Source organism: Meles meles, chromosome 12, assembly GCF_922984935.1.
Source record: "Meles meles chromosome 12, mMelMel3.1 paternal haplotype, whole genome shotgun sequence".
NCBI lineage: Eukaryota > Metazoa > Chordata > Mammalia > Carnivora > Mustelidae > Meles > Meles meles.
Window position 1 is genome coordinate 48,674,410 of NC_060077.1, and position 26,587 is coordinate 48,700,996.

At 42.8% G+C, this 26,587-nt stretch overlaps 1 protein-coding gene across 2 annotated transcripts in view; it reads left to right on the top strand.

Moving 5' to 3' along the window:
• Positions 1-26,587, top strand: part of TTC39C (tetratricopeptide repeat domain 39C) — a 106,810-nt gene that overhangs the window by 42,688 nt on the left and 37,535 nt on the right. For both annotated transcript variants that reach the window (XM_046024711.1, XM_046024712.1), the window contains exons 2-6: positions 2,380-2,428; positions 4,437-4,565; positions 7,024-7,138; positions 16,160-16,514; positions 18,259-18,427. In XM_046024711.1, coding sequence (XP_045880667.1) covers positions 2,380-2,428; positions 4,437-4,565; positions 7,024-7,138; positions 16,160-16,514; positions 18,259-18,427 — 817 coding nt within the window. The remainder of the gene's footprint in view (positions 1-2,379; positions 2,429-4,436; positions 4,566-7,023; positions 7,139-16,159; positions 16,515-18,258; positions 18,428-26,587) is intronic.

Consider the following 26,587-nt stretch of genomic DNA (forward strand, 5'->3'; position numbering starts at 1 on the left):
CCTTCAAGTTTGGGTCGTTGTTAATTGGTTCCCAGCCTGAGTATATTGTGATGAGCTGGAAGCCTCTTCCTTCTGCTTCCTTAGCTCTAGTTTTAAAGTAATGAGACTTGTACTCTTAGGGAACATTTCCAAATCCCCCGAGTGAGTGAGTTTTATGTAGAAACACATCTCTGGGCCAAAATGACCAAGATGAGGTAAATTAATGGAGCTTCAGAAGTGAAGTGAACCTTCTTAAAGTCCTAAAACGACAAGTCTTGTGCAGCCTGTGAGAGGAAGGGTGCGTGTTGAGTAGTCTGCTTATTGCGCTGGGTACACGGTCTAAGGTCTCAGATGCTGTGGGGTTTGTGGAAACTTTGCATCAGGGAGGGAAGAGCATTCCCATGGGGCTGGCTTTTCCCCTGCCATGGTATGTGAAGTACCGAGGGCCAGGCCACGGTACGATGAATAATTAATAGCCTTGGCTCTCAGAAACCTAATTTTAGTCCAGAGCAAGGAGCACATGCAGTAACACCAGGCCCTAGTTTCAGCTTCTTTCATTTCTCGGGTGTCAAGGTGGCTAACGTGTCGGCAGGGAAAGGGAAGGTACTGGAGCCCATGATTGAGCCGCACTTGTTCCTGAAAGGCAGGGTCTCTGTCTTCCGTTCCTTCACTGGTTCGCGTATGTTGGAAGCCTGTTGTGTGTAAATACATGATAAGGGCTAAGAGGCAGAAAATAATGTTCTAGAGGGGACACTCATAAGCAAACCACATTAGGTTGGGAGCCTGTAATGGTACGTCCACGCAGAGCCGCGGGCTGGGAGAATTGCCATCTGCTCTGCCTCGTGGTGGAGGGGGGCAGGCGTGGCGCTGGGCTCAGCTGGGTCGAGGGATGTGAAGGCTGGTGCGGGATTCTTCACTAATGAGTTGACCTTCCTACAATTTTTCTTGTTGGTTTAGGATCCTCTTAGGTGGGGGTAAACACATTGATGTTCATTGTAGAATTTGAGTGGGTACTAAATAGATGGGGGGGGATGTAGCAGAACCTTGATATTCCAAATAAGTCGGGGTCCTTGCTGCCCTTCCTCTTTCTCCTACCTTCCTCCCTCTCCTTGCTTCCTCCACTCACTCCCCGCAAAAGAGAAAAATGGGTATACATACTGTTTGACTCAGTAAAGCTATCTCTAGCAATATATCCCAAGAATATATTGGACTTGCCTGAAAATACATAGGTACAAGACGTTCATCTGATACACGCATTGGCTGTATGCATGTACGTATATACACACATACCGGTGTTCATGCTCCCCACCCCCCAGCCCCAAACACACATTCTCTTTGGACACAAACTAAATTTCCTGTAGGGGATTGACTAAATGCATTGTTCTCTCCTTTTTTTAGAATGACCATATGTCATCTTACATAATTAAAGAATCAGTGAAGTTATTTTACTTTAAGAAGGCAATTACCACTTGTTTTCTCTTCTAGTGAAATGTACAGACATTTGGATTTTGCACTGGTTGTGTATTTGAAGTGGAAAGTTTATACTCCTTTATTCGTTGAATTACTATTAGTTTGATTTGGTTTCTCTTTGGCTTGCATATGTAATTGTATGGCGATTACAGTGGTGGCGTGTCTGACTCAAAGGAGGCGTTTTTCTTCTTCTTCTTTTTTTTGGTGGGCAGCAAAGCAAGGTTTATTGAGCGGTAACAGAGTGATAATACAAAGTTCCTGAGGAGGGAGAGGACCCAAGAGTGTTACCCTGGGGAGGCATTCAAGTTCTCATGGAATGAGTGAACTTTCAAGGTTGGCTCCATGGTTTAAAAAACAAAAATGAAAAAGCCTTTGATCTATTTTAAAAATGATATTTTATGTGTGTAAAATTTTCTAACGTGTTTTGCATTTTTAAAAATGGATATCGATCATCTTCGTTGTCCACATGTTTGCAGATGTCAGGTTGGTTTACTAAAGCAGTCTCTGTTAGAATTTGATTTTCTTGTGTGCTTTGCTTTGAAGAATCGGGCAGGTTCTATTTCAGCAGACAGATCTCTGGATCTCCTTGCCTCCAACTTTTTTCTTAGGATAATTTTATTTTTTTAAATTGAGACAAGTGGGGTGAGAAGAGGGTAGGGGGAGAGGGAGAGAGCCTCAAGCAGGTTCCATTCCCTGCATGGAGCCTGGCAAGGGGGTTGATCTCACAACCCTGAGATCATAACCTGAACCAAAATCAGTAGTCAGGCACTTGACTGACTGAGCCACCCAGGAGCCCCTTTCTTAGGATAATTGAATCAGCTTTAAGACTTTGTTTATCGGTCCAATTATTAGGAATATATAGTAATCCTAATATATCAAATATTTATAAAAGTATACATTAAAAATAATTTTATTTTGTTTTCTTAACAGAAATCATAGCCCATTAATGAGTTTTGGAGCCAGCTTCGTCAGTTTTTTGGTAAGTCGGTATGGGAAGAGCTATTGGCATGAAGGGAACAAGTATATAAAGTATGTCTTAAAGTTACTAGCTGTATAGATAGCAGTCTTTTATTTTTTTAATTTTTTAAAGATTTATTTATTTATTTTAGAGAGCAGGCATATGCACAGGGTGGCGGGTGCAGGGCAGAGGGAGAGGGAGAGAGAGAATCTCAGGCAGACCCCACTGAATGCAGAGCCTGATAAGGGGCTCAATCTCACGACCCTGAGATCATGACGTGTGTTGAAATCAAGAGTCAGATGTTTGACTGATGGAGCCATCCAGGTGCCCCTGTAGATACAGCTCTTTTTGGCATTTAAAAGTATGATAAAGTTTTGCCCATTAGCCAGCATCTATGAGATATTCTCTTTCCCTTTATTTAAAAAATTAAATGCTTATACCTTCCAGAGTATTGTTTTTCCCAATAAAAAATTTTTTTAAAATAAAAATAAAATTGCAAAGACCCTTCCAAATAATTGCATTAGGGATTAAAAAACAAAAAAGATCAGACTTTGAATACTAAAGTCTTGTTTTAAAATTATATTGAATAAATGTGGACTGGGAAGCAAGTTAAATTAGCAGAGTTGAAACTTATTAGTTACTGTTACATTTTTAAATATTAGTATTTAGGAATTGAAGGAATAGGTTGCAATTAGGTGTTGGAAGAAAATTTGGCAATGTAGAAAGTTGGGTGCTTTTTTCCCAGAAATATGTATAATATAACACAAACCACTTTCAAATACATAATTTAAAAAGAAACTACCATAGAATGGTGTAATAGCAAATATGTGTGTGTGTGTGTGTGTATATATATATATTTATAATCAGTATGTGTAGAAACCGAGTGAAGTAAAATAGAGAAAGCATTAAAATAATTTCAGATCTAGGAAGATCTCTGCAGACTGGTGTGTACTGTGCCTGTTCTCGGTGCCCCACTGTAAGCACCAGGCCAGCTTCTGGTGACATGGGTTTTCATTCAGGCTATTTATTTCCTCCTCTTGCCAGGGACTACAACACATTTTTAAGGCTTGACATTTACAAGAAAGCATAGCATCTGACTTTAAGGACAGTGGTACACTGGGAATCACAGCATGAGGACCCACTTCACTACAAAGACTGGGAGGAGGAAGGTGGGGAGGGAGGTTGTAGCAGGACTGGGGTCTGCTTGGAAAGAAAGTGTGGCGGGGGGCTTGGGCAAAGGTGGCTGTGGTCCGGTTTGGTTATAAGGAGAGAGTGTACTGGAGTCCTGCCAAGGGGGGAGAGGGCTCGCTGAATGCATAGGGCATGGTAGAGTGCTAGCTGTGATGAGCTCATTAGGTCCTTCCAAGAACCAAGTGTCCTGTCTCTGCCCCTACAGCCCATTCATAACCTCAGAAACTTCTGTGTCACTGGTGAAAGTAGCAGGTTTTCAGCCAGTTTTCAGTCAGATGTTTTCAGTCAGATGTGGCCTGGAAAAACCCACCAGGCTGCCAGTGGAATTTTTCACTATGGACAGTGTAATACGAGTTCCAAGTAAAGGAACCCATTTGAATTGCTGTCCCTGAAAAGACTGATGCTTTTCAAGGCAAACCTAGTAGCTGACATTTCGTTAGCATTACTTGACGGGGCCTGGGATTTAAATGTGGGGAAAATGAACTTTTCAGTGAGACACATCTATAAAAACTGAACGAAGTGGACCAATCAGAAATTACACAGGGCTTTGGTTACTGTGTTCAGTAACAACGAAAAAGATCCTAGAATGGTAACTGTGAGAATGTTTACTACCCTATATTTTTTCATGTAGGTGTGATAGAGGTATATTATTTTATAGTGAGATTATAGTTCTTGGAAATGATTAAGGTAGGCTGTAACATTCTGATTTTTTTATTTGCAACAAATAAAATTTGAATTTTGGGGGGCGGTCCTCGTTTGGGATTTTGTTGTATTAAATCGCCTCAATTTCCAGAGACTGACTCATTCATTCATTCTTTCCTTATTTCTTTCTTGGAAGAACGCCATGATGACATTTGAGGAGGAAAAAATGCAGTTGGCGTGTGATGACTTAAAGACAACAGAGAAGCTGTGTGAAAGCGAAGAGGCTGGAGTAATTGAAACCATCAAGAATAAAATTAAGAAGAATGTAAGTTCTGTCTTTAGGCTGTGAATGGGGTGCCGCTGACGTAGGGCATTGCTCCTTTCCTTGGTTTCCGCAATTTCGGATATGACTGAAAGCACTACGTGCTTCTTATAGCTTTTAATTATGTAAAATGTACTTTTTTGAACAATAGGACCCACCCCCACCTGCCCTGTCAGTCTTTAAAGCCATCCAGTGCATTAATTCTTTTGCTATTTTAAGATTATCTTCTTCCATAATGGGCCACATGCTAAGAGCGTTTGTAATGAGGCTTGCGTGTGAATGTATAATTCAAATATGTTGCATTTTGGCATTATTGAAGAATTCAGCTATTTACCTAATTTTTCCCCTAATAACAACAACAACATTGTAATTCACTTTCCTGATTTTGCTTTTACCTTTCAGTGTGGCAGTCCAGTCTTTGGGGAGGCATCCTCCTTACCCCCTGGTGTTTCTGGAAGGCCCAAGGGTCTCCCTTGTGTTACCTGTCGAACTGACAAACCTGTTCTTTGGGTTATCGTCCTCAAAAGCTGCCTATCTTCATTCACGTCCAGGTTGCTTTACCTCTGCTCTTGGGGATGGGGTCCACCACGAGGAAGCCTCTGACGGGCGAGAGTACCGTCTCCTGACGCTGCAGAAGGGCCAGAGTTTTCCTTGCTGGCTCCTTCTGCAAACCCCGCATCTGATCAGTGACCGAGTCCTGTCGCTCTCTTTTTTTTTTTTTTTTTTTTTTAAAGATTTTATTTTATTTATTTGACAGAGAGAGATCACAAGTAGGCAGAGAGGCAGGCAGAGAGAGGGAAGGAAGCAGGCTCCCTGCGGAGCAGAGAGCCCGACGCGGGGCTCGATCTCAGGACCCTGAAATCATGACCTGAGCCGAAGGCAGCGGCTTAATCCACTGAGCCACCCAGGCGCCCCTGTCGCTCTCTTTCTAAAGTGCCTCCGGAGTTCATCCACTTCTCTCTCCACCCCTGCCATGTCCTTAGGTCAGCCACCATCCCCATTTGCCGGCAACAAGCCTCACGGGCCTCGAATTCATTCTCCATAATACAGTGTCTAAAATGTAAATAGTGGGTTGCTGGCTTCGTTTTTGGTGTCCTTACCCCCACCATTACCGTTCCATTGCTCCTTGCCCAACTCCTTACTGTGGCTGACTTGGCACTTCCTTTCCCTCTGCCTAGAATATTCTCCTCCCTCTGGACCTGGTTCCTACTCCTTCTTGAGTTCTTCCTAGATCATTTGCTCTAAGGACGCTTGCCTGAGCCCCAGAGCTGTGTTAAGCAGGTTTCCTGCTTGTCCCTATAGTAGTACTCTGTACTCAACCCTTCCGAGCACTTACTACATTACATGGTAACGAGGTCAGCGTTCCCTCATTAGATTCTAAGTTATTTATGTGTCTGTCTTCTGATTCTAATTCCATGCCTAACCACATATGTTAGGGATTAACATTGGTAATGGGTCTTTGCAATTGAAAAAAGCATTTTCACATACAATACTTCATTAGCCCTTCCAACAACCCCACACAGTAGATGTTATTACAAAGAACTGGGAGCGTCAATAGACTGACATTTGCCTAAGCAAAGTAATGAGTTCTGGGACTACACTTGCAACAATAGTGACCAGAATAGATTATGCTAATGTAGAAAAAAGGAAAACAGTTCATTCTTTTGTGTCTACTGTATATGCTATTGTCGTATTTGTAAAGATCCTAGCGTTTCTTTTATTACTGTGAAAGCCGATGAAAAGTATTTGGCATATCTTGTTCAGGTTCACTTTGCATTAAGAATGCAGTATTCTATTTGGGGATAAGGTTTTTTCACTTTCAAACATTCTTTACAACAAGGACCAACCTTTTATAAAAAGTCAGGGTTTTTTTTTGTTTTATGTTTTGCTTCCTTCATAGAGGTATAGCTTAAATTCTGAGTTCAGTTTGTGGTACATTCAAACCTATTTTCTCCTTAACTAAAATGTAATCAGTTTTCGACCCTCACATCTCTGTTGTGTGCAATGAAGTTATGACCCGCACTGTTCATTCTACATGAACGAAGGTAGATGGCTGCAAAGTGGCTTTTTGGGTTATCTGTTTTGGGGAATATATTTTCTACCTTTAGTGGTTTTTATTTTGGATAAGTAGGAACTCGTTTCAAAGAAGGTAAACCTCTGAACTTTTGTGTTGACTTTCCTGGTGTCCACCAGCTTCACTGTTCTCGCTTAGAATATTTGTCTTTGAGTTGCAATGTTTTTTGTTTTTTGTTTTTGTTACAATGTTCTTCATCGTATGGTTAACGAAACGGAAACAGAGCCACATCTCGTGGGAATATGTTATAAATCTGGTCTTGGCTTTCCATGCCCTGCTTCACAGTTCCTATGTGAAATTATTTTGCACAGGAGAGTAATGGGGGTTTGGATGGAGTCCTGTTCTTGTGTGTGATTTGTCAGCATGTACTTTCTTTCCACCCAACAGGTTGATGTCCGAAAATCTGCCCCCTCTATGGTTGATCGGCTTCAGAGGCAAATAATCATAGCTGACTGTCAGGTCTATCTGGCTGTGCTCTCGTTTGTGAAACAAGAATTGTCAGGTATGTCAAAGCATTATTATTATTATTTTTTAAGATTTTATTTGTTTGACAGAGACAGAGAGAGGGAACACCAGCAGGGTGAGTGGGAGAGGGAGAAACAGGTCTCCCACTGAACAGGGAGCCCAATGCGGATCTCTATACCAGCACCTGGGATTGTGACCCATAACGCATCTGCCTTATGACTGAGCCACCCAGTCATCCCCAAAGCATTATTTTTAATGGCTTTCAAAATTCAGTGGACCCAAGAAGTAATCCTCCCCTGCCACTGCCCCGTTTTTACAGTGCCTTGTATTTTAGTCTTTGAAAATATGTGGCACATCTTTGGGGCATGATCCTGAGTTTTACTTAGGAAATTGAAACCGCGAGTGCCTAATGTGTGTTTGGGGGAGTGAAGTCAGTGTTTCATCCTCTCGTCTCAAGATAATTCTGTCATAGTTAGAGAAATTGCTGGTGCCAAATAGATCATGCTTTTCCTTTGTGAGAATCAAGTTGTGAATAATCTTTAAAGTGGAATATAACTGGTTTAAGTTAAAATTTTCAAGAAGTTGTTAATTGAAGGCTTGAGTGGGTACCAAATACTTCCTAAAATATTTGAATGACCTACATTTGAACAACCTTGAGTAAGTGTTATGAATGAATGTCTTAGTTTGTCCCAAGACCATTGTTTTCCAGGATTCTGTAGATTTGATATCTTGAGAGCTATAAACTCAAATTGAGTCTTTGACAGCTTCTGGAAGACTCTAACACAGACACCAAGCCTTCAGCTTATGTGAGTATCGGTCTGATCTTGCCAGGAGAAATTTGCTGCTTTGGCAGATAGGATTTACTCAGAAAAAAATGAAAATTCCGAAAGGAGATAAGCTAAAACTCACAACCACAAAAGCATTTCCTTCCAAACCTTAAATGAAGCAGGGTCTGTTGCAGCTGAGTTGTAACGTACACTATTCTCTCTCGACTGCCAGTCACTGGTTTTTCCTCTCCCTTCTCCTGTCTCTTCCCTCCGGCTCATTCTTGAGGATGCTTTGTTTCTGTTTGGCTCAAGTTACAAATGGAACTTAACTTTTATTTTGACCTCCAAGATTTGACTCACTAGAATTTATCCTTCTTTTAAAATGTGTTGGCTTTTTGCTTTGGTTCTGCTGTTCTGTGTTTTTCTCTCTAATCCTCCTCTTGGGACTTGCCTGATACTTACATGGTTGAGGGCTCATAGCTCGTGTGAAATTTCTGGGATACATCAGTACAAAATCCCCCACTTGAAGCCCTCCGTTCATGTCTATATTAAAAGCAACAGAGCTGTTAGACTTCTCAGGTCAAGATAGGAGCTCTGGCATTTTCTGTGATCTTCTACTTCCTTTTTTCTGATACACAAGAAGCACTTTTTAGAGGAGCTAATTTTAGCCATTAGGAGAAAATACCTGTCTAGAGAGAAAGATAAATCCAGTGTAGTATAGTGTTTGGGGAATCGGGGTAAAGGGCATCTGGGAATTCTTTGTGTCAATCTTACAACTCTTTTGTTAGTCTGGAAGTGTATAAAATTTCCAAAAGTTAGTATATCCTTTATTGGCTCATTCATGGGTCTGTTTGACAAATAATTAATGAATACCTATGATGTGCTGATAAACCCTGTGCTACATGAGCAGCACAGGTCATGCTCCTTGCCCTCATGAAACAGAGACATCGACTCATGCTGCTTATTTCTAAAATCATTATTCTGGTTAAAAATTACTGAGCATTGTTATAGAAAACTTGGAAAATAGAGAAGGGTGAAAGAGAAAGCAAGTCATGTCTTGTCTTACCACTTGGAGAAATCACTCTTGAATGGTCTGTGTTTCTCCATACTTCTTTTATAAAATGGAAGCTAGAGTGCTTTGTACCCAGCTTTTCCCTCTTAGATTGTATTTTACATATTTACGTATTTCCCTGTTACCCAGTTTCAAACTATTAAATAGTAACAGTACTTTTTCGTATGAATGTACCATGATTTATTTAACCAATTACTTTTGGACATTTAGGTGTTCTTTGCTTTGCGTTTTTTTTTTTTCCTTTTCTGGTTATTAGTGAGGTCAACGTGTTTTTATATTTTATTAATAAACTGTATTTCTTTTATAAATTGCCTTCTTTGCCTTTTCCCATTCTCCTAATAGGTTGATATTAATCAATTATTTAATCCCATTTATCACAGATTTTGAACAGTGCCCTTCGTTTTTCCTAAAGCCATATAATTTATTGAACAGATATTGATATTGAAATGAAATTCTGACAGATATAAATGGACACAGTGGTTATTTGCTTTATGAATATCTCCTTATTTGTTTCAAACAAACAACCAAAAATGTTCTTCAATAGACTTTTAGAAGCCCACTGGGTTATTAAACTATAAAAAACTTACTTTGTTGGAATCCATTTTTTTTTTCCATTTTATTTATTTTTTCAGCGTAACAGTATTCATTCTTTTTGCACAACACCCAGTGCTCCATGCAAAACGTGCCCTCCCCATTACCCACCACCTGTTCCCCCAACCTCCCACCCCTGACCCTTCAAAACCCTCAGGTTGTTTTTCAGAGTCCATAGTCTCTTATGGTTCGTCTCCCCTCCCCAATGTCCATAGCCCGCTCCCCCTCTCCCAATCCCACCTCCCCCCGGAATCCATTTTTTTTTAAAAGCTTTTATTTATTCATTTGAGAGAGAGCATGAGCCAAGGAGCAGAAGGAGAGGGAGAAGCAGGCTCCCCCCTGAGCAGGGAGCCCAAGGCCTGGCTTGATGCCAGGACGCTGGGATCATGACCTGAGCTGAAGGCAGAGGCTTTAACCCACTGAGCCACCCAGGCACTCCTCTTAGAAAACTTTTTTGATGGATAATTTTCTTGCGTAGGACCTGCCTTCTTGGAGATGTTTGTTGTAGTGCCCCTCCCCCACCTCGAGTGGGTGGTGCTGGAGTGGGGGCGGGGTGTGTGCACACACTCATCTGAGCTCCAAGTAGGGATGAATCTGAATTTTTAAATGCTTCATACTTTAAAAGAACTCTTGTGTTTTCTCCCATTGAACTTCTTTGTAATGGATTATCCCATCATCTCTCTTCATTTTATATACTACTTTATAAATACCTTTTTAGCTTGTCTGTTTTTTTTTCCCCTCATTGAGCAGATATTCATTACTTTCATAACACAAAGAAGCTATTTTTAAAACCTGTTTTATGAAAAAAAAAACCCGTTTTATGGCACTTGCTACCTTATTTTGTTTCCTTTCCTTCCCTTTATTTTATTTATTTTAAAGATTTTATTTATTTGACAGAGATCACAAGTAGGCAGAGAGGCAGGCAGAGAGAGAGGGGGAAGCAGGCTCCCGCTGAGCAGAGAGCCCGCCGCGGGACTTGATCCCAGGACCCTGAGATCATAACCTGAGCCTAAGGCAGCGGCTTAACCCACTGAGCCACCCAGGCGCCCCCTTTCCTTCCTTTTAGACTTGAGGGTAGGCCCTATGTTGTACTCACCTCTGTATTCTTGGCATAATAGAGGCTTGATAAATTCTCCTCAGCTGAGTTTGCTTTCTTTCACGGGTAAGGCAGTTGAGGCTGCGTGAATTTGATGAGGCTGAGTTGACAGACCTTGTTAGTGAGGACAGAACCCGGCCCTGAGCCCTGGGTTTCTTGTTTCATACCTGAATTCCTAGTGTCCTCACCATTTTCCCCTGTCACCTTAGCCTGGTTCCATGGGCCGCCTCCCTCCGAGAGGCTCAGAAACCCAGCCGTGCTCACTCGTATCCTGTGGCCCTAGCCCTTGGCACGGGGGACAGCGTGCTGTTGAGTCCCTCGCTTCTCCAGACCCCATTCTCTGTGTTGCCCTGGGAGCCATCTTCCTAAAACTCGTTAGACCTGTGCTTTAAACACTTGGCTCTTCTACATCTCCTGCAGGGAAAGTTTGAATTCCTTCCTCAGGTGGCCTGTAAGAACCTGCCTGCTCTCCCCGCCTGCCTGCTTGCCTTCCTAGCAGCCGGCTAAGCCGAGCTCCCGGTGCTTTCCTGAACGCCCTGTGCTGCCCCCTGCCCTGTGCATGCTGCCCTCTCCGTGTGGAAGGCCCTCAGCCCCTTTATGGTTCTCTTGCCTCTCCAGGGACATCCCAGGCCAGCTTCCTTCCAGCCTTCTTTCCTCACTTCGTCATTTGCCCTTGGCTCTCCTACATGACTTCTGTGCCTAGTCAGAGAGTTCATCACAAAGCAGTACAAAATTTTGGGCACATGTCTGTCCACAGTATTTGACCAAAATCTTGAGGGCAGCAGCGATGTCTGCCTGCTTTTTCACCCATGCTTACGGAGCCCCTACCTTGCCCCTGCACTGTGGGGTGATGGGTGCCAGGGCTCTAGAGAGGAGTGGGATGCAGCTCTTGCCCTGAGGGGACATGTGGTTTGGTGGGGGAGAGAGGAGCGCGTCCGTTCTAATTCAGGGGGATACTTTACCCGCCGGACGTGTCAGTCAGTCACAGATCAGGTGCACAGGGCGTGGGCCGCTGGGAAACTGTCTGGGGCACATCGAGCAAGATCCTGAGCAGGGGGATAAGAACAGAAGTCCCTTTTCCCCCTCTATGTCCTTGGCACCTGCTGTGCTGTTCCCTCGCACACGGTGGGTGTGTCATGTGTGAACTGAAGGGACGAAGGAAGGGTGATGCCATTCAGGTAGGAGCGGCAAACCGCTGAACCCCAAGAAGAGTGGAGATTGGAAAAGTGAGTCTTTTAGAAGTATTTTGAAAGTGAAAACAAAACCATTTTTCTCCCAAAGTCTGTTACGTGAGTTACAAGAAAGGTAAGCCTGAACTAATCTTTCATTAGAGGGTTAAACAGCCTCACGTAGGGTAAGTGAACCGACAGAATGCTGTGGTAGGGGGTCCCACCAGATATGATCCCGTGCTGAAAAATCTCTAAGAGGTATCCCAACATCAATTAGTATGACTTGGTATTTTCACTTTCCAGACAATTCTTGCCCTTTCCTGGGAAGGACTCCCACTGCCTGCCTCCCGCCGCCCCCATGCCACCCTTTCCTTAATGGGGACCAACTTTCCTCTCTCCCTACACCCAGCTGACCGAGGCTGGACCGAGCTGACCGAGGGGAGGGCAAATGGTCTGTGGTTTTCTGCTGTGTGTGTCTTCTTTCAGAGGCACCGAGAGCAGTGGTTGAATGATTTATATTTGACCTTTTGGAGGAGCCATAGGGAGGGCTGTGCAGGATGTGGGGCTCTTCAGTACAGTTTCTGTGCCTTTTGGGAAAATGTGTGCTCATGAGCTGCATTGCTATAGCTTCAGGGCGGCTGGGGGTCCCTCCAGCGGGAGCTGCATTGCGGTCTCCGTGGAGCATGTGGCCGGCTCTGCCAGCTCCTCACGGGGCTTTTGTTCTCTAGACCCCATCTGGCTGTGCCCACATGTTTTGGTTCCAGCATTTGGGACAGGGAAGTAGGGTGAGAGTCCTGGGGAAGCTGTTTCTCTGCCACAAGCTCAGAGAGTAGCAAAGACCAAATCTGCCTCTACATCTTTCTCATTAACTTTGTCTTGCACAAATTACAGTCTTTGACTTAGTCAAAACTTTGGGTTCTGAAGACATTAAAACTTGTTACTACGTATTTTAATATATGCTTTTAAACGTGGATGCCTAAACTCCTCTCTTAGGCAGGAAACGAAAGACCTGTTGAATTATGTTTTATTTTATAAAAACAGGGTTTTTACCATTGTCATTTTTTTTTTTTTTTTGTTGACCAAGTCTGTGCAGTTGGCAGTGATGGATTGTGACATTTGTTTCCTTTCCCACCATCCTTTGCTACGACTCTTCACCTGAGATCTGGATTACTGCAATGCGTTTCCCTAACGGGTGGTCTCCTCAACCCCAGTCCTAGAAGTAGCCTGCCGCTTCTGTGCAGGCCCTTAGTGGGACATCAGGGGGCCCCTGTAACCTGCGCACACCATCCCTGTCCCCTTTGGTCTCTGTGTCCCCTTTGGTCTCTGTGTCCCCCATTTGACTCTGGCTCTGAACGGCTTGCCTACCTGCTCCTTCAGACTCCCGCACTCATGTTCCTTGCTCCTGGAATGCTACCTTTCCCTGGATGGAAGCTCTGCTTCCTGAATGAAGCTGCAGCAGCCCAGAGATGCAGGAGAAAATGGAATTAACCATTTTTCTTAAGGTTTCCAGTTAGGCTTCGGGGGAAGAAGGAGTGAAGTTTTCTACTGAAATCCTGCAATACTTTTTTTGCAATAATTCGTTTATATATTTATTATATAGAAAAATTCAGTGACAAAAAGGAAATAAGGAATAACTCACCCATCATCTCAACATGATTTGTTTTCATTTTTCTCCCTATGACCCCAGTGGGGCACATAAACAAGCACATAGAGCTATATATAGTCTTATGTTATGCACTTTTTTTTCATTTGTTCTATTTTTCAGTTTTATTGTGGGCATTCGAAGGGCTGAGATTATGTCTTCTGGTTCTTTTGTATCCCTCGGCTGCCAGGCAAGGTGCTAGGCACATACTAGGAACCAATAGCTAATGAACAGTTTGAGTTTTGCACATTTTCTTTTTTTTCATTTTTTAAATCTGTAGCCAATGTTTTCCTTTTTATTAGATCCCAGTTGGTTTTGTGTTCTTTGTTTCTTTTTCTGTTTTTCCATTCAACCTTGGGCTTTTTGGGTCCTAACTGAGTATCCTGTTTGTGGGCATACAAGATCAACCAGAGTACTTTGTTAGTCGGTAGGTTTCAGGGTTTTCTCCGACCTTTCATTTTCTTGTAGTACTTCCATTTAGAAGGAAAGAGTCATTGTGCCTCTGATAGGCGGGGTCTGTATCTTACTTCCCTTTGGTTCTCCTAGAACTGTGCCTGAAATGTAATATTTGTTTAGTAAGTGTTTTTGTTACATTGGAGCACTTGGGTGGCTCAGTTGGTTAAAAAATTTTTTTTTCTAAATTGAACTAAATGATTTGTCTCAAATGTGTATTACTTTTATAACTATAAAGTTATAAAAATAGTTTCCTTAAAAATAAAACTTTTGTTTTGTTTGTTTATCCTCTCTTACAGTAACTATTCTTTTAAGTGGGCTTAGTCTACAGGATGTTAACAATCCAGAATTTGGAACTTATGGGTTCGTTGTGTTTTGAATGGTCATCCCATAGGAGATGTGGTTATCATTTGTCAAGAAATTGATACAGTGAAGTAAAATATTAGCCTGATTCCATGGATTGGGGGTCCTTAAGACCCTCAGATGCAGTGATTTCCCAGGAGGGCTCTGTATATAATCAAGCTCATGGCTGTGAGTTGTTAACAGCAAAAGATACAAAGCAAAATGACCAAAGGGAAACAATGCATGGGATGAAGTCCAGGAAAACTCAGGCACAAGCAACCCCAAATTTTCTCCCAGTGGAGTCGCATAGGACATGCTTAATTCTCTGGCCAGTGAGGTTTTTTATCAATTGGGAAGCTTGTTAGGGACCCAGCATCCTGACTTTTGTTGGGGGCTGACCATGCGTAGATACCCCCTGTCTTGCACGTACCCAAATTCCAGGCCCCCAGGGGGAAAGCAGATGTTCAACCTAAAACATACTACTTCTGTAAGCAGGGTGGCAGGCACAGTGAGCCACACTTATCCTTTCTGAGAGTGCTGGAAACCCTCCCAAGTCCAAGTTCACAGGCCCAGCCGTGGGCCAGTCTTGTAAGTGGGCCTTTCAAAGGCTAGCAGTAGACCTGCTCTGATGGCTCTTTTCTGTTTAGACCATGTGTTCTTAGACCACTTTCAGATTAGACTTTTTTAAATCAGATTTTATGTTACATATTTTCAGTAGTTTAAAAATAACTTCTTACGAACTTCTTTTTCCACTGTTCTAAAGGGCCCAGAAGCCCAGGACAGCTCATCTTGTTTTCCATTGGTGCATTGGGGTCAGATGACTGGTGCCATATTGGTAACCGGCCTGAGTGTATCAGCTCTTTTCTGCAGAAAATCCCTTATAGAAGACCTTTGCTGAGAAGTATGGTGATGATACACTCAGATAAGCACAGATAACTCAGCTCCCCCTTCCCTCTCCCATCAGAAGGTGTGTAAGTGTTCACAGGAGAAGAGGGTGAGGCAGGACCTGTGGGCTTGTGTGAGAGGGGCTAGTGGGCGCTGGAACTGGGCAAATCCCATGTTGTGTCTGTGAAATCTCTTTCAGAGATGGGACTGTGTTAAAAATTGGTCTGACAGGAAATAATGGAAGCAGCTTCATAAATAACATTTTCTCACCTCTGGTGTGACGTAGCTTCTTTCTGCCACCTGCCTTCCCTGGATCTTTCTGCATGTAGGCCAGGGCAGGGGCTGAGCGTCATCCTCATAGACCAAATATTGGCATCCTAGTAAGGCGAGCTGAAGCCACGCAGTAGGCATTAGACACAGATGAATGGGGGATGGTCTGCATTGCTGCATTGAACACCAATGACTTATACCTTAATGAACTGCCCATTTGTTCACCCAATAAGTACAGATTCATCCTTTTTGTTGGTTTGTTTTATCTTTTTGGCAAGTCGCCATGCTCACTTTTAGCAGTGAATTAGACTTAGAACTTCCGGAGGAATGAGACACAGGGTAGACAAACATAAAGAGTTCTGAAAGAGGCTTATCTGCAAAGTTGCCATGGTAGTTCAGAAACACGGTGGAGATCTGTTTCACGGAGCGTGTGGAACAAAAGTCGGTTCACATGATGCTTGCGAGCTGGTAGTCACACACTTAGCCTTGCAGCGATTGTCAGCTCCTACGGCCCAGCTCATGTACCAAAGACTTGGTAGAACGGTGAGCAAAAAAGATATGTGTCTTGCTGAGTGGTCATCCCATGTAGTTAAGGGCAGCAAGTAAGGAGCCCTCCGCAGAAAACAAGGTGCAATGGGAGATGGTCATTTTTCTTGCTTTTGTTTTTTAAATTTTTGCTTGAATTTCGGGCCGTTCTTCAATGTCCCTTATCATTACAGTAAAATTATTTTGAATGCTTGTTTTTCTCCTGCTTTCTTCCTTTCTCTGTAGCCTATATAAAAGGTGGGTGGATCCTTAGGAAAGCCTGGAAGATTTACAATAAATGCTATCTGGACATCAATGCCCTTCAGGAGCTGTATCAGAAGAAGCTAACTGAAGAGCCTTTGACTTCTGACGCTGCAAATGATAATCACATTGTGGCTGAAGGGGTGTCTGAGGAGTCTCTAAACAGACTGAAAGGTGCTGTTAGCTTTGGATATGGCCTTTTTCACCTTTGCATATCCATGGTGCCCCCCAACCTGCTCAAAATCATCAACCTGCTGGGTTTTCCTGGAGACCGCCTGCAAGGGCTTTCTTCACTGATGTATGCAAGCGAAAGTAAGGACATGAAGGCCCCTTTAGCTACGTGAGTAGCTGTATTGCAATGCTTTGGTAGATAATATAGTGTTGAAAGTAAGTAAACGACAATCAGAGCCTTTAAAGGAAACTGCAGGTAAATAGCTTGGTTGGTTGACATGATGCCACGCCTTATATCTTTTAATGCAACGCCAAGAACTGCATTTCTGGTGGTTATTTATAAGCTGACTTTGGAGCGGATGTTAGAGAGTAGAATATTGTTCTTGACTCTCCCGAGTCTTGTATTATTTTAAACAGGTAAAACGATTGCCTATTTTCAATCGCCAATGATTTGATAAGGCGTTTTTGTGACCTTGATCATGGTCACTGAGAATCATGATCCTGATTTTTGAATTTTTAAGGAATACGAATTTCAGTGAGTCTGAAATTTTTATCCTTACGGAGACCCTTGATACTGGGTAATTTTCTTTGATCCTGGTTGGTTCATTAGTCTCTCCTATGTGGCTTGGATATTTTGTGCTGGTCAACTAAATTGAGTCTTGTTGAGTAAACTGAAATAAGATTTATTTACACAGGAATGTGGAGAAGTTGGTATAACTATCCAGAGCAAGGATTCACCCATTCCTCCATCCGTTAAAAACTATGATTTTTTTTCCAGCCTGGTAAATATCTACCATGTGCAATTTGAGTAATTTTACCAGACACTAAATGTCCATTAACATTACACTACTTATCAGTTTTTTCAAAAAATGTTGATGCCACAGAGAACTTTAGTGAGCTCTGTTTCAACTCCTATCAGTGTTGAGGAATTTGGATATTCACTCCTTATCAGTTGGTAGCTATAAAAATATCATTAAATTTTCATTTCAAAAATGTGCCTCCCCAAAGTCATTAAATTGCATAAACAGTGGTATTTCATTAATTTGGTTTAACATTTTTGTAACGTGATAAATTTGCTTATTTATATCTTAGTATTTTCTGGAAAGAAATGAATTAGTAATGTAGATAAGTCTGATCTCCAGAAAAGAACCAATTTTATAAACACTAGAAGTGTATATTTACATAAAAATATTTCATGTGTTGGTACAAGATTTTTGTCTGTTCATTAAAGCAGATTCTAATGAATCTATTTTATTTACCGAGTTTATTTAACTTGGTATTTTTCTTAAAAGGATGAGTTTGAAGTAAGGGAATTTTAAATAATTATTTGTTTTTTTGAATTGAGCATCCTCAAAGGCCAGAGAAAGAACCTTTTTTCTGGTTCTCTCAATTATTTTAACCCATTCAAATGGAATTTGTGTTTGTGGTTCCCATATTTAAATTTGGATTCTGAGGCTTACACTCTAACTTTGTGAGCACAGGAGAAAACAACATTTTCTTTTGCAAAAAAGTAATGCTTTTATTATGAGGGGACAGTAAATTCATGACAACCAGTTATTGTTTCTGACTGTTGCATTGATGAGTGAATTGTGGAATTCAGAGATTTACGTCAGTCCATACCTTCAAGAGCCATCTGGAAGCCTTGGACAAGCTAAATGCTTTTATCCTATTCTCCTCTCAACTGATGGGAGTGTGCCTATATATATATATATATATATATATATATATATATATATATGCTGTGCCAAAGTTTCAGTTTTCCAAATATTGATAATACAGGGCAAGATACCCTGAATTTACTTCTTCAAAGACTGCACAGTAAGCCTTTTGGAAGGACAGTGTTCTGGAAGTTTTTAGAAAGTGGAACTGCTATACGAAAAGGCTTGCTCAGTGTTTCTCTCCCTCTTCTTTAGATTGGCTCTGCTCTGGTATCATACTGTAGTCCGCCCGTTTTTTGCCTTGGATGGCAGTGATAACAAAGCAGGCCTGGATGAAGCCAAGGAAATTCTTCTCAAAAAAGAAGCTGCTTATCCAAATTCCTCCCTCTTCATGTTTTTCAAGGGACGCATACAACGATTAGAGGTACCGTGCTTTCCTCTTGTTTTTACATAAAGCCTTCTGTGGAGCGGCTCTGTAACCCTCCCCCCGAGGGCTCCTATCAGAACGAGCCCAAATGTCACTGGGCCAAGGAACGTATTGTTCTTGTGCTTTTCGCCGCATTGTTGCTACAAAAGCCTCTTCCAGGAACCCAGGGTGTTAGTCAGTAACCTTCTGTTGGGGAGACGTGGGCAAGGCACGGGTGAGCGCTCTCGTGGGTAATGAGACGAGATTGGTGTGCTCTCAGCCGAAGACACAGGAGCATAGCACATGTCTTATGTGAAGAACACAAGATATGATCCTTTTCTTTTGCTGGGGTTACTGATAATCTGTTTCTAAATTTTCGTCTTCGTTAACGACTGATTCATGCACAAGTTACTGGGTGAAATGTCAAGGACGCCATCAGCTTTGAAACAGTAGTAGCTTTTGTTGCCTTTTCATGGGCTTCCTTTGGGCCAGTCCTCTGCCAGGTGCTTTATTCGTGATATCCCATTTAATCCCCAGGGCAAACCTAGGACATAGATACAAAATGCCATCTGCATTTCATAGAAAAAGGGATCCAGGGGCGCCTGGGTGGCTCAGTGGGTTAAAGCCTCTGCCTTTGGCTCAGGTCATGATCTCGGGGTCCTGGGTTTGAGCCCCACATTGGGCTCTCTGCTCAGCAGGGAGCCTGCTTCCCCACCCCCCCCACCCCGCCTACCTCTCTGCCTACTTGTGATCTCTGTCTGTCAAATAAATAAAATCTTAAAACAAACAAACAAACAAACAAAAAACGGATCGAGGAGGGTTTCAAGGAACTTCCCAGACTCATGCAGTGAACGAGGCCAGGCAGTCTCGTTCTAGAAGCAGAACACACCTGGCCTTTGGAGGGTCCCTGCTTCTTCTTTATATCTCTTTTTCCTTTTTTTCTTCGCGCGTGCGCACGTGTGTGTGTGTGTGTGTGTGTGTGTGTGTGTCTGTTTGCTTGGGGCATGAGGATTTGAAGAGAAAAGTATTTATTTGAAAAAAAAAATCGTACTGTGGAAATAGGTGGTCATTATGCCAGGTGCACCAGCAGCTTGCAGGGAATCATAGCAAGGTTTCCATGACCTCAGTCCCCCCAGTTAACTGGGTGCCCTGTAACACAGTTGATTCTAGAAGTCAGCCCCCAGGAACTGCCATGAGTGCATCTGAAGATTTTTGCCCAGGAATGCTTTTGCAAGCACAGGGATGATTTGTTCATTAATTTATTATTGTTGTGGGCAACAGAGTGTATATTACTTTGCAAATAATTACTTTCTCTCATGAAGTGCCTCCTTAAGGATGAGGACTTCTCACCTTTACATGTGGAAGTTGTATTTTAGAGTCTCTACTGGTGATTTATAATTGAAACATAGTACAAAAAGCTCACCAGGATCTGAATTATTTACATTTATGTCTGAACTGTTTTTTTCTCATTATCTTGAAACTGTTTTTCTTTGGAGTCAGGCTTATGAGCCTTCAGTCCTGTGTCTCCCATTTTCCCCCTTAGTCTTAGAAACATAGTTCTGATCAGTTTCTTGTGCAGCCCGGTCTCTCAGGGTTATGGTTTTCCACATAGGGAAAGAAGTTTAGTTTACTAAAGTTCCTCTGTTCCCTTGGGTTTGTGCAGGACAGAATCGCACTGTCTAAAAGCATTTTAAACTGACTAAGCTTTCTCACTTCTGTGACCATTTTTTCATGGAAGTTGAGTTACAGTGTTTTCTTAAATGTCCATTTCTTTTTAAAGATTTATTTATTTTTTTTTAAAGTTATTCTTTTTTTTAAGATTTTTTAATTTTTATTTATTTGATAGAGATCACAAGTAGATAGAGAGGCAGGCAGAGAGAGAGAGAGAGAGGGAAGCAGGCTCCCTGCCGAGCAGAGAGCCCGATGCGGGACTCTATCCCAGGACCCTTAGATCATGACCCGAGCTGAAGGCAGCAGCCTAACCCACTGAGCCACCCAGGCGTCCCAAAGATTTATTTATTTTGAGAGAGAGAGAGTGAGAGAAAATGAGAATGAGTAGGGGAGGGGCAGAGGGAAAGAGAGAATCTCAAGCAGATTCCCCGCCAAGCATGGAGCCTGATGTGGGGCTCGAACTCATGACCCTGAGATCACGACCTGAGTGGAAACCAAGAGTTGGCCGCTTAACCAATTCAACCACCCAGGTGCCCCATTAAATGCCCATTTCTTAAAGGGCAGGCATTATATATTTTGAATAATTCTGAACATGAAGAGACTAGGTTCAGTGTTGAACAGCTTTGCCACCCAGGGTGAGGGCCAGAATTTATAATTGTGTGCAGCACAGCAATAAGGCACCTTAGCACTGGACATTTTTTAGAATTCTCTGTTTACTCCCCCAGATCAATGAATGCCCTAACTTGCATTTTGAAGCTGTTCGATAGGAATGTAAAAATAAGCCAGCCATTTTAGTCCTTTTTTAATTTATTTTTATTTTTTTTAAAGATTTTTTATTTTTTACTTGACAGAAAGAGAGATCACAAGTAGGCAGAGAGGCAGGCAGAGAGAGGAGGAAGCAGGCTCCCTGCGGAGCAGAGAGCCGGATGCGGGGCTCGACCCCAGGACCCTGAGATCATGACCTGAGCCGAAGGCAGCGGCTTAATCCACTGAGCCCCCCAGGCGCCCCCTTTTTTAATTTTAAAACAAAAGAGCTTAACTTTTAGCTAAACCGATGACCCCCCCCCCCATCTCAAATACTTAATTGGGGATGGTTTTAGTCTGTGCCATCGTTCATTCCTGTAAGTAGTTATTCACGGCTCCTGGGATGCTCCTAGAGAAGAGGAAGCCACAGCCATCAGACCCTTCTAGATGCAGTTTGGAGAGGTGCGTAGCTGGCATGACACAGTTCTTGGCAGGCATTTGGGCTCTTCCAGCGGGGAGAGCTGTGATCTGAGTGTGGGTGGTGGATGTTAGGACTGCTTCACCATGAAGCAGCTTGCTTGCTGAACTGATGCTTGGTTTTCAAAAAAAAAAAAAAAAAGACTAAAAGATCTGTTTCTGTTGCTGATGAGTGAGCTGTAGCCTCAGGGCCAAGGAAAGTGCCGGTTGTTTCTGTTCGGTCTTTCCCAAAGGCCCAGAAGAGGAAAGGATTTGGGGCTAGCTTGGAATATTACTGGTATCACCCTCACAGTGCCCAGACACCAGCATTTCATTTGTCTTCCCAGGCAACCCGGAGGAAGCTGTCAGAGGTGGGGGTGGGGTGGGGAAGCCTTATACAGGGGAGGGACAGCCCAGAGGGATTTTATCGCTCTGGTTGGAGGCTTTCCGGAAGACCTGTAAAGCCCCAGACCTGGTTGCTGAAAACACGGGCTCTGCTGACACATCTGCCTGCAGAGAATTTTTTTTTTTTCTTTTTTAATTTTCAGTAAGCATATAGGCTAGAGATAGGACCCCCGAGATCTTTTTATCAACAAACACTGACAGAACATGTCTGCAGGCCTTAACTCTGGCAGATGCTTCATGGGACACAAAGTTTGTTCAGAGAGTCAATCCACAAAATAATTTGAACAGCTGCTTTTGTGTAAGCTTGCTGTCACGCAGGGTGACGAGCTCAGTCCGTGCTGGTTAGTTTTCATCTCCTGCACACGTTATTTTCAAATCCTGTGCACTTGCCCGCTCTCTTTAATTTCATGAACAACTGTTTACGTGCCCCGGGACAATTTGGAGTGCTTCTGGGGGATGGGGGGGATGGTCTTTGACAGAGCCACCCCGTCCTGACCCTTGATAACCCTTGCTGTCGCGGTTTCATGATTTCCTGCTCTTATGGCCTAACTTGGCCTAGCCATGGAGTTCGACACCTCTGGTGGTACGTGGGGTGCATCAGAATGGGGTGCCCCTGTGCTCTTTGGGGCTGCGGAAGCATGAAGCTCAGCCAGACGGTAGAAGGAATCTTCTCTCTGCTGCCTCTGCTCCTCCCCACTGCATGGCTGTGTGCTCCCCCTCCAGCCTTCTCCCTGCTCCTGTGTTCTCACTACTGTCCAGTCTCTGCTGACTTCTCTGTGTGACTTGTCATTGCTGCCTGGTGGCACAGATGGGTTCCTGTGGTACTTAGCATGGGCTAAGCAGAGCCTAGTGTGTGATGGGTATTACTCTTACTGAGTGCCTAAGCCTAGGATGTAGGTTTGCCAGATTTCTTTCTTTTCTCCTTTTTAAGAGGAACAAAAATTGTTTTGCTGTGGAAAGCCATCAGTAAAACTGGACCCATAGTTGGCAAAGTCGGGGCATGTATGCAGAAGGGCTACCGGTACTAAATGGCACCTGTATTTGCTTTTCCCTGAAGTTGGTCCTGGATGTCGTATAGTAATCTCAATTTTAAAATGTGAATTTATAGCTCTAGTTTCAAATTTTTGTACTTTTCAGTAAACCTATGGTAATAGTAAGTCCATTACCCTACAAGTGATGAATGAGTGTTTTTCTTGGTTATTTAAAAAGTATTGAGACAAGTCTACATTTTAATTGCTTGTTTTTATTTTTCTCTAGTCCCCTTTTTTCCCTTAAACAATAGATTCGCACAACTTCCCTCTGCTTCAGTTTTAATCATCTATTTGGTGTGTAATATATATATATGTATTTGATTTTACAGGTAGACATTTTCATATACACACTCTATATCATGACTAGTAATGAAGCTAATTTTTAATATCTGAATGAATGAAAGTGATAAACATTTTAACAACGGAGGTTGTTATTCGAGCATTTTGAGAATTCTTATTTTGAAACTGTCTTCTATGCTGGAACTCCTACTATTTGACCCTGAATGCTAGCATTTTAAAACACTGGGCTTGGATTTGAGGAACAGCGGTCAGGGGCTCGCACAAGACCGGCTCCTAGTGTATATTTGTTGATTGAATAGATGAGTCTGTTGATCCGTGAGAAACCCACTGATCAGTGGGACTGATGTCATTTCTTTTTGAAGAAAATGTTGGTTATCAAGCACCTACGCCCGTTCCTAAGACCAGTCTTGAAGGAGATGCAAAACTGTCTTCACAATTGAATTAACAAATTGTCCTCCTAAGGATGGTACAGAACCAGATAGTTAAATGCTGACGTGTTGGCTGGACAGGTCTGACTCTGAAGAAGTGAATTGAATAAATGAGGTAAAAAGTGATTGGATTGAGATGAAGTCTCTCCTTATGGCGATGAGCGCCCCGATGAGTGGACGTGAGCCCCAGTACCCCCCCCACCGCCCCCCACCATTCAGCCTGCGAGGCCCTTGACTGTAACTGCCTCTCAGACCATTACAATCACAGTACTGCTTTGTGAGGACAAAAGGAAGTTTGTGCAAGGCCTCATAGAGGCCACGCTGAAGAAGTTATGATGAACCCTACCTTTCCTGTGTGTGTGTGTGTGTGTGTGTGTGTGTGTGTGTGTGTCCCGATCACCTCCCCTCTTACATGAAGCTGCTTTGTTTGTTCTGAGAAATGCAGCCTTGTCCTCCTCCCCTTCCTTCTGAGAAGGCCCGTGATAGGATGTGGCTTCTTTCCCCAGAATAGAGCCCTTTGGGGCTGCTCTGATGGTTGACCTTCCCTCCACCGTATTCACATCAACCTGCCGTCCCTCCTCCTTCCAAGAGGGTCGGGTTCCTCTGCATCAGCGGGCTATGAAGTTCTGTGGAAAAGGCTCGCACAAATCTGCGCCAGCGTGCGTCCTGTCTGTGGACCTTCCTCCTGCCCGTTATTTCAGGTGACTTCAGCTGAGTCCCCTTCTAAAAAATGGGCTGTAGTGCTTTCTCCCTGTACTTTTATCAAGATGAAGTGACATTTTTCACTGGCGCTCCCCAGAGTCAGTGGGAGGTCTGTGTTGCCTTTTAGCCCATCCGTTCATGATTGTGACAGGGACAGAAAAGTGGAGCTTGATCCCTTTGGTGATTAATTTATCAGCTAGAGGGAAGAGACAGGAGGCCGGCAGTGGCCGGTCCAGAGGTGCCGCCCACCACAGAGGGCCTGGGTCCGAGTGCTCGTCTCTGGAGCATGTGACAGGATCGGAGCTGTTTCTTAGCAGCGTTTCTTTGCATCTGTCACTGAGTAAGCCTGCCTCTTGTATTTGAACAGCAGGCCTGGCCAGCATGATGTCATGCTGTTATTTATAGGATCAGGAAAAAGGCGATGCAGGAAGAGAAATAATTCCCTGAAGTTCTGTTAATTGTGGTCTTCTCTTCCTCCATCCTACGTGGGTTCTCTTTATTACCTCAGGAGCCGAAAAATAGAGTTGCCATTTAGTCTTAGAAGAACACAGACTGAGAGATAGGTTCAAGCTGGTATGGGGGGGGGGGGGATATATTTGTCTCCACTTTCCAGCAAGATAAATCTGTATCGGGGCACCTGGGTGGCTCAGTGGGTTAAAGCCTCTGCCTTCGGCTCAGGTGATGATCTCAGGGTCCTGGGATCGAGCCCTGAGTCGGGGTCTCTGCTCGGCAGGGAGCCTGCTTCCACCTCTCTCTCTGCCTGCCTCTCTGCCTACTTGTGATCTCCGTCTGTCAAATAAATAAATAAAAAAAAAAAGATGAATCTGTATCATGTGGTTCAATAACTCTGTTCACTGAAATGAGAAAAGGATAGTAACCCAAATTGCTAATAGGTTAAATACCTATGCTGTTCTTTCAGCTCTATCGTTACAGGCTGTTGGGCTGAAAAGCAAGTAGAAGGTTAATGAATTTTATCCCTAAGCTCACTAAATATGCATAAGAGGATGAGCTTTCCCTTGCCTATATTAGCCCTGGTCCTAAGAGTAGGGGTTAAAAGCACAATCTATTGTTAGGTGTCCTTGATAACCGTATTGCTAAACGGATTCTGCGGGTCAGCAGCATGAATGCTGAATCACAAGAGGTAATAAGTGGATTGTCACAGCATATCCCCTCCTGCATGCTACAGGTGACAAGCAAGGCCCCTCCTTTTAAAACACGTGTATAATAGTTTAACATGTTAAGCAACTTCGTACAAATAACCCAGTGATGTAAGTAAGCTGTTTTCAAATTATTTTGTGATCTTTAACGCACACATGAGACTTTATGCAATTTCATTTACAGATCTGTTTTAAACTAGGTTTTTTTTTTTTTTTTTTAAGTAACCGGTATGCAGACCATTTAGATATTTAGATTTCTGTTGTGTTAATACTTTGATATTTCCTTGTTGGGAAATTGTTGGGATATTTGATTATTGCTTCTCTATTGTTTCCCAGTATTTCACTATGATAGTAAGCACTTCAATAGCTAGCTTTTTTTTTTTTTTTTAAGTTATTTCCTTGGGTATAGCTCAAGTGGTGTCATTATTAGAATCAAAGAGTAGGAACCATTCCGTAGCTCCTGCTACCTGGTAAGAGATTATACTTAAGAAATATTGGGCTGGAATGTAATCGTTTATTATTTTGTGCATGGTCTCAGCAGCCTGTACTGCTGCATGGTTTTCTTTTTATTTCCATAAGGAGGGAAATGAAAGCAGTTTAAACTCAGTTCTTAAAATATTACTGATAAGACATCTCATGTTCTTGTATCAGAAGACTCAGTATTGTTAAGATGGCAGGACTCCCTTAATTGAGTTACCAGATTGAATGCTATCCCTCTCAAAATCACAGCTTGCCTTTTTTTATTTGTTATTTTTTTGCAAAGATGAGCAACTAATTCTAAACCTAAGGAACCTGGAACAGCCAAAACCATCTTGAAAAGGAAGAACAACGTTGGAAGATTCCTATTTCCTAATCTCAAAACTTACTACAGTGTAATCAAGACCGTGTGGTATGGCAAAAGAATAGACCGATAGTGAGAGTCAAGAAAATAAACTTTACATTTACAAATCAGCTAACTTTTGAGAAGGGTAAATCGATAAACAAAGAAGAGTCTTTTCAACACAGGGTTCTGGGACAACAAAATACCCGCATGCAAATATATGCAGTTGAACCCCTACGTCACCCTGTACGGAAGAATGGGTGCAGATGGATCCTAGACCTAAATATAAGAGCTAAGACCATTCAACTCTGGGGTTAGGCAGCGGCTTCTTAGATATGATGTCAAAGGCAAAACAACAAAAGAAACCAGTAAATTGAACAACGTCAAAATTAAACACTTTGTTGCAACAAAGAAAATCAAGAAAGTGAGTAGCCCATGGAATGGGAAAAAATATTTGCGAGTTA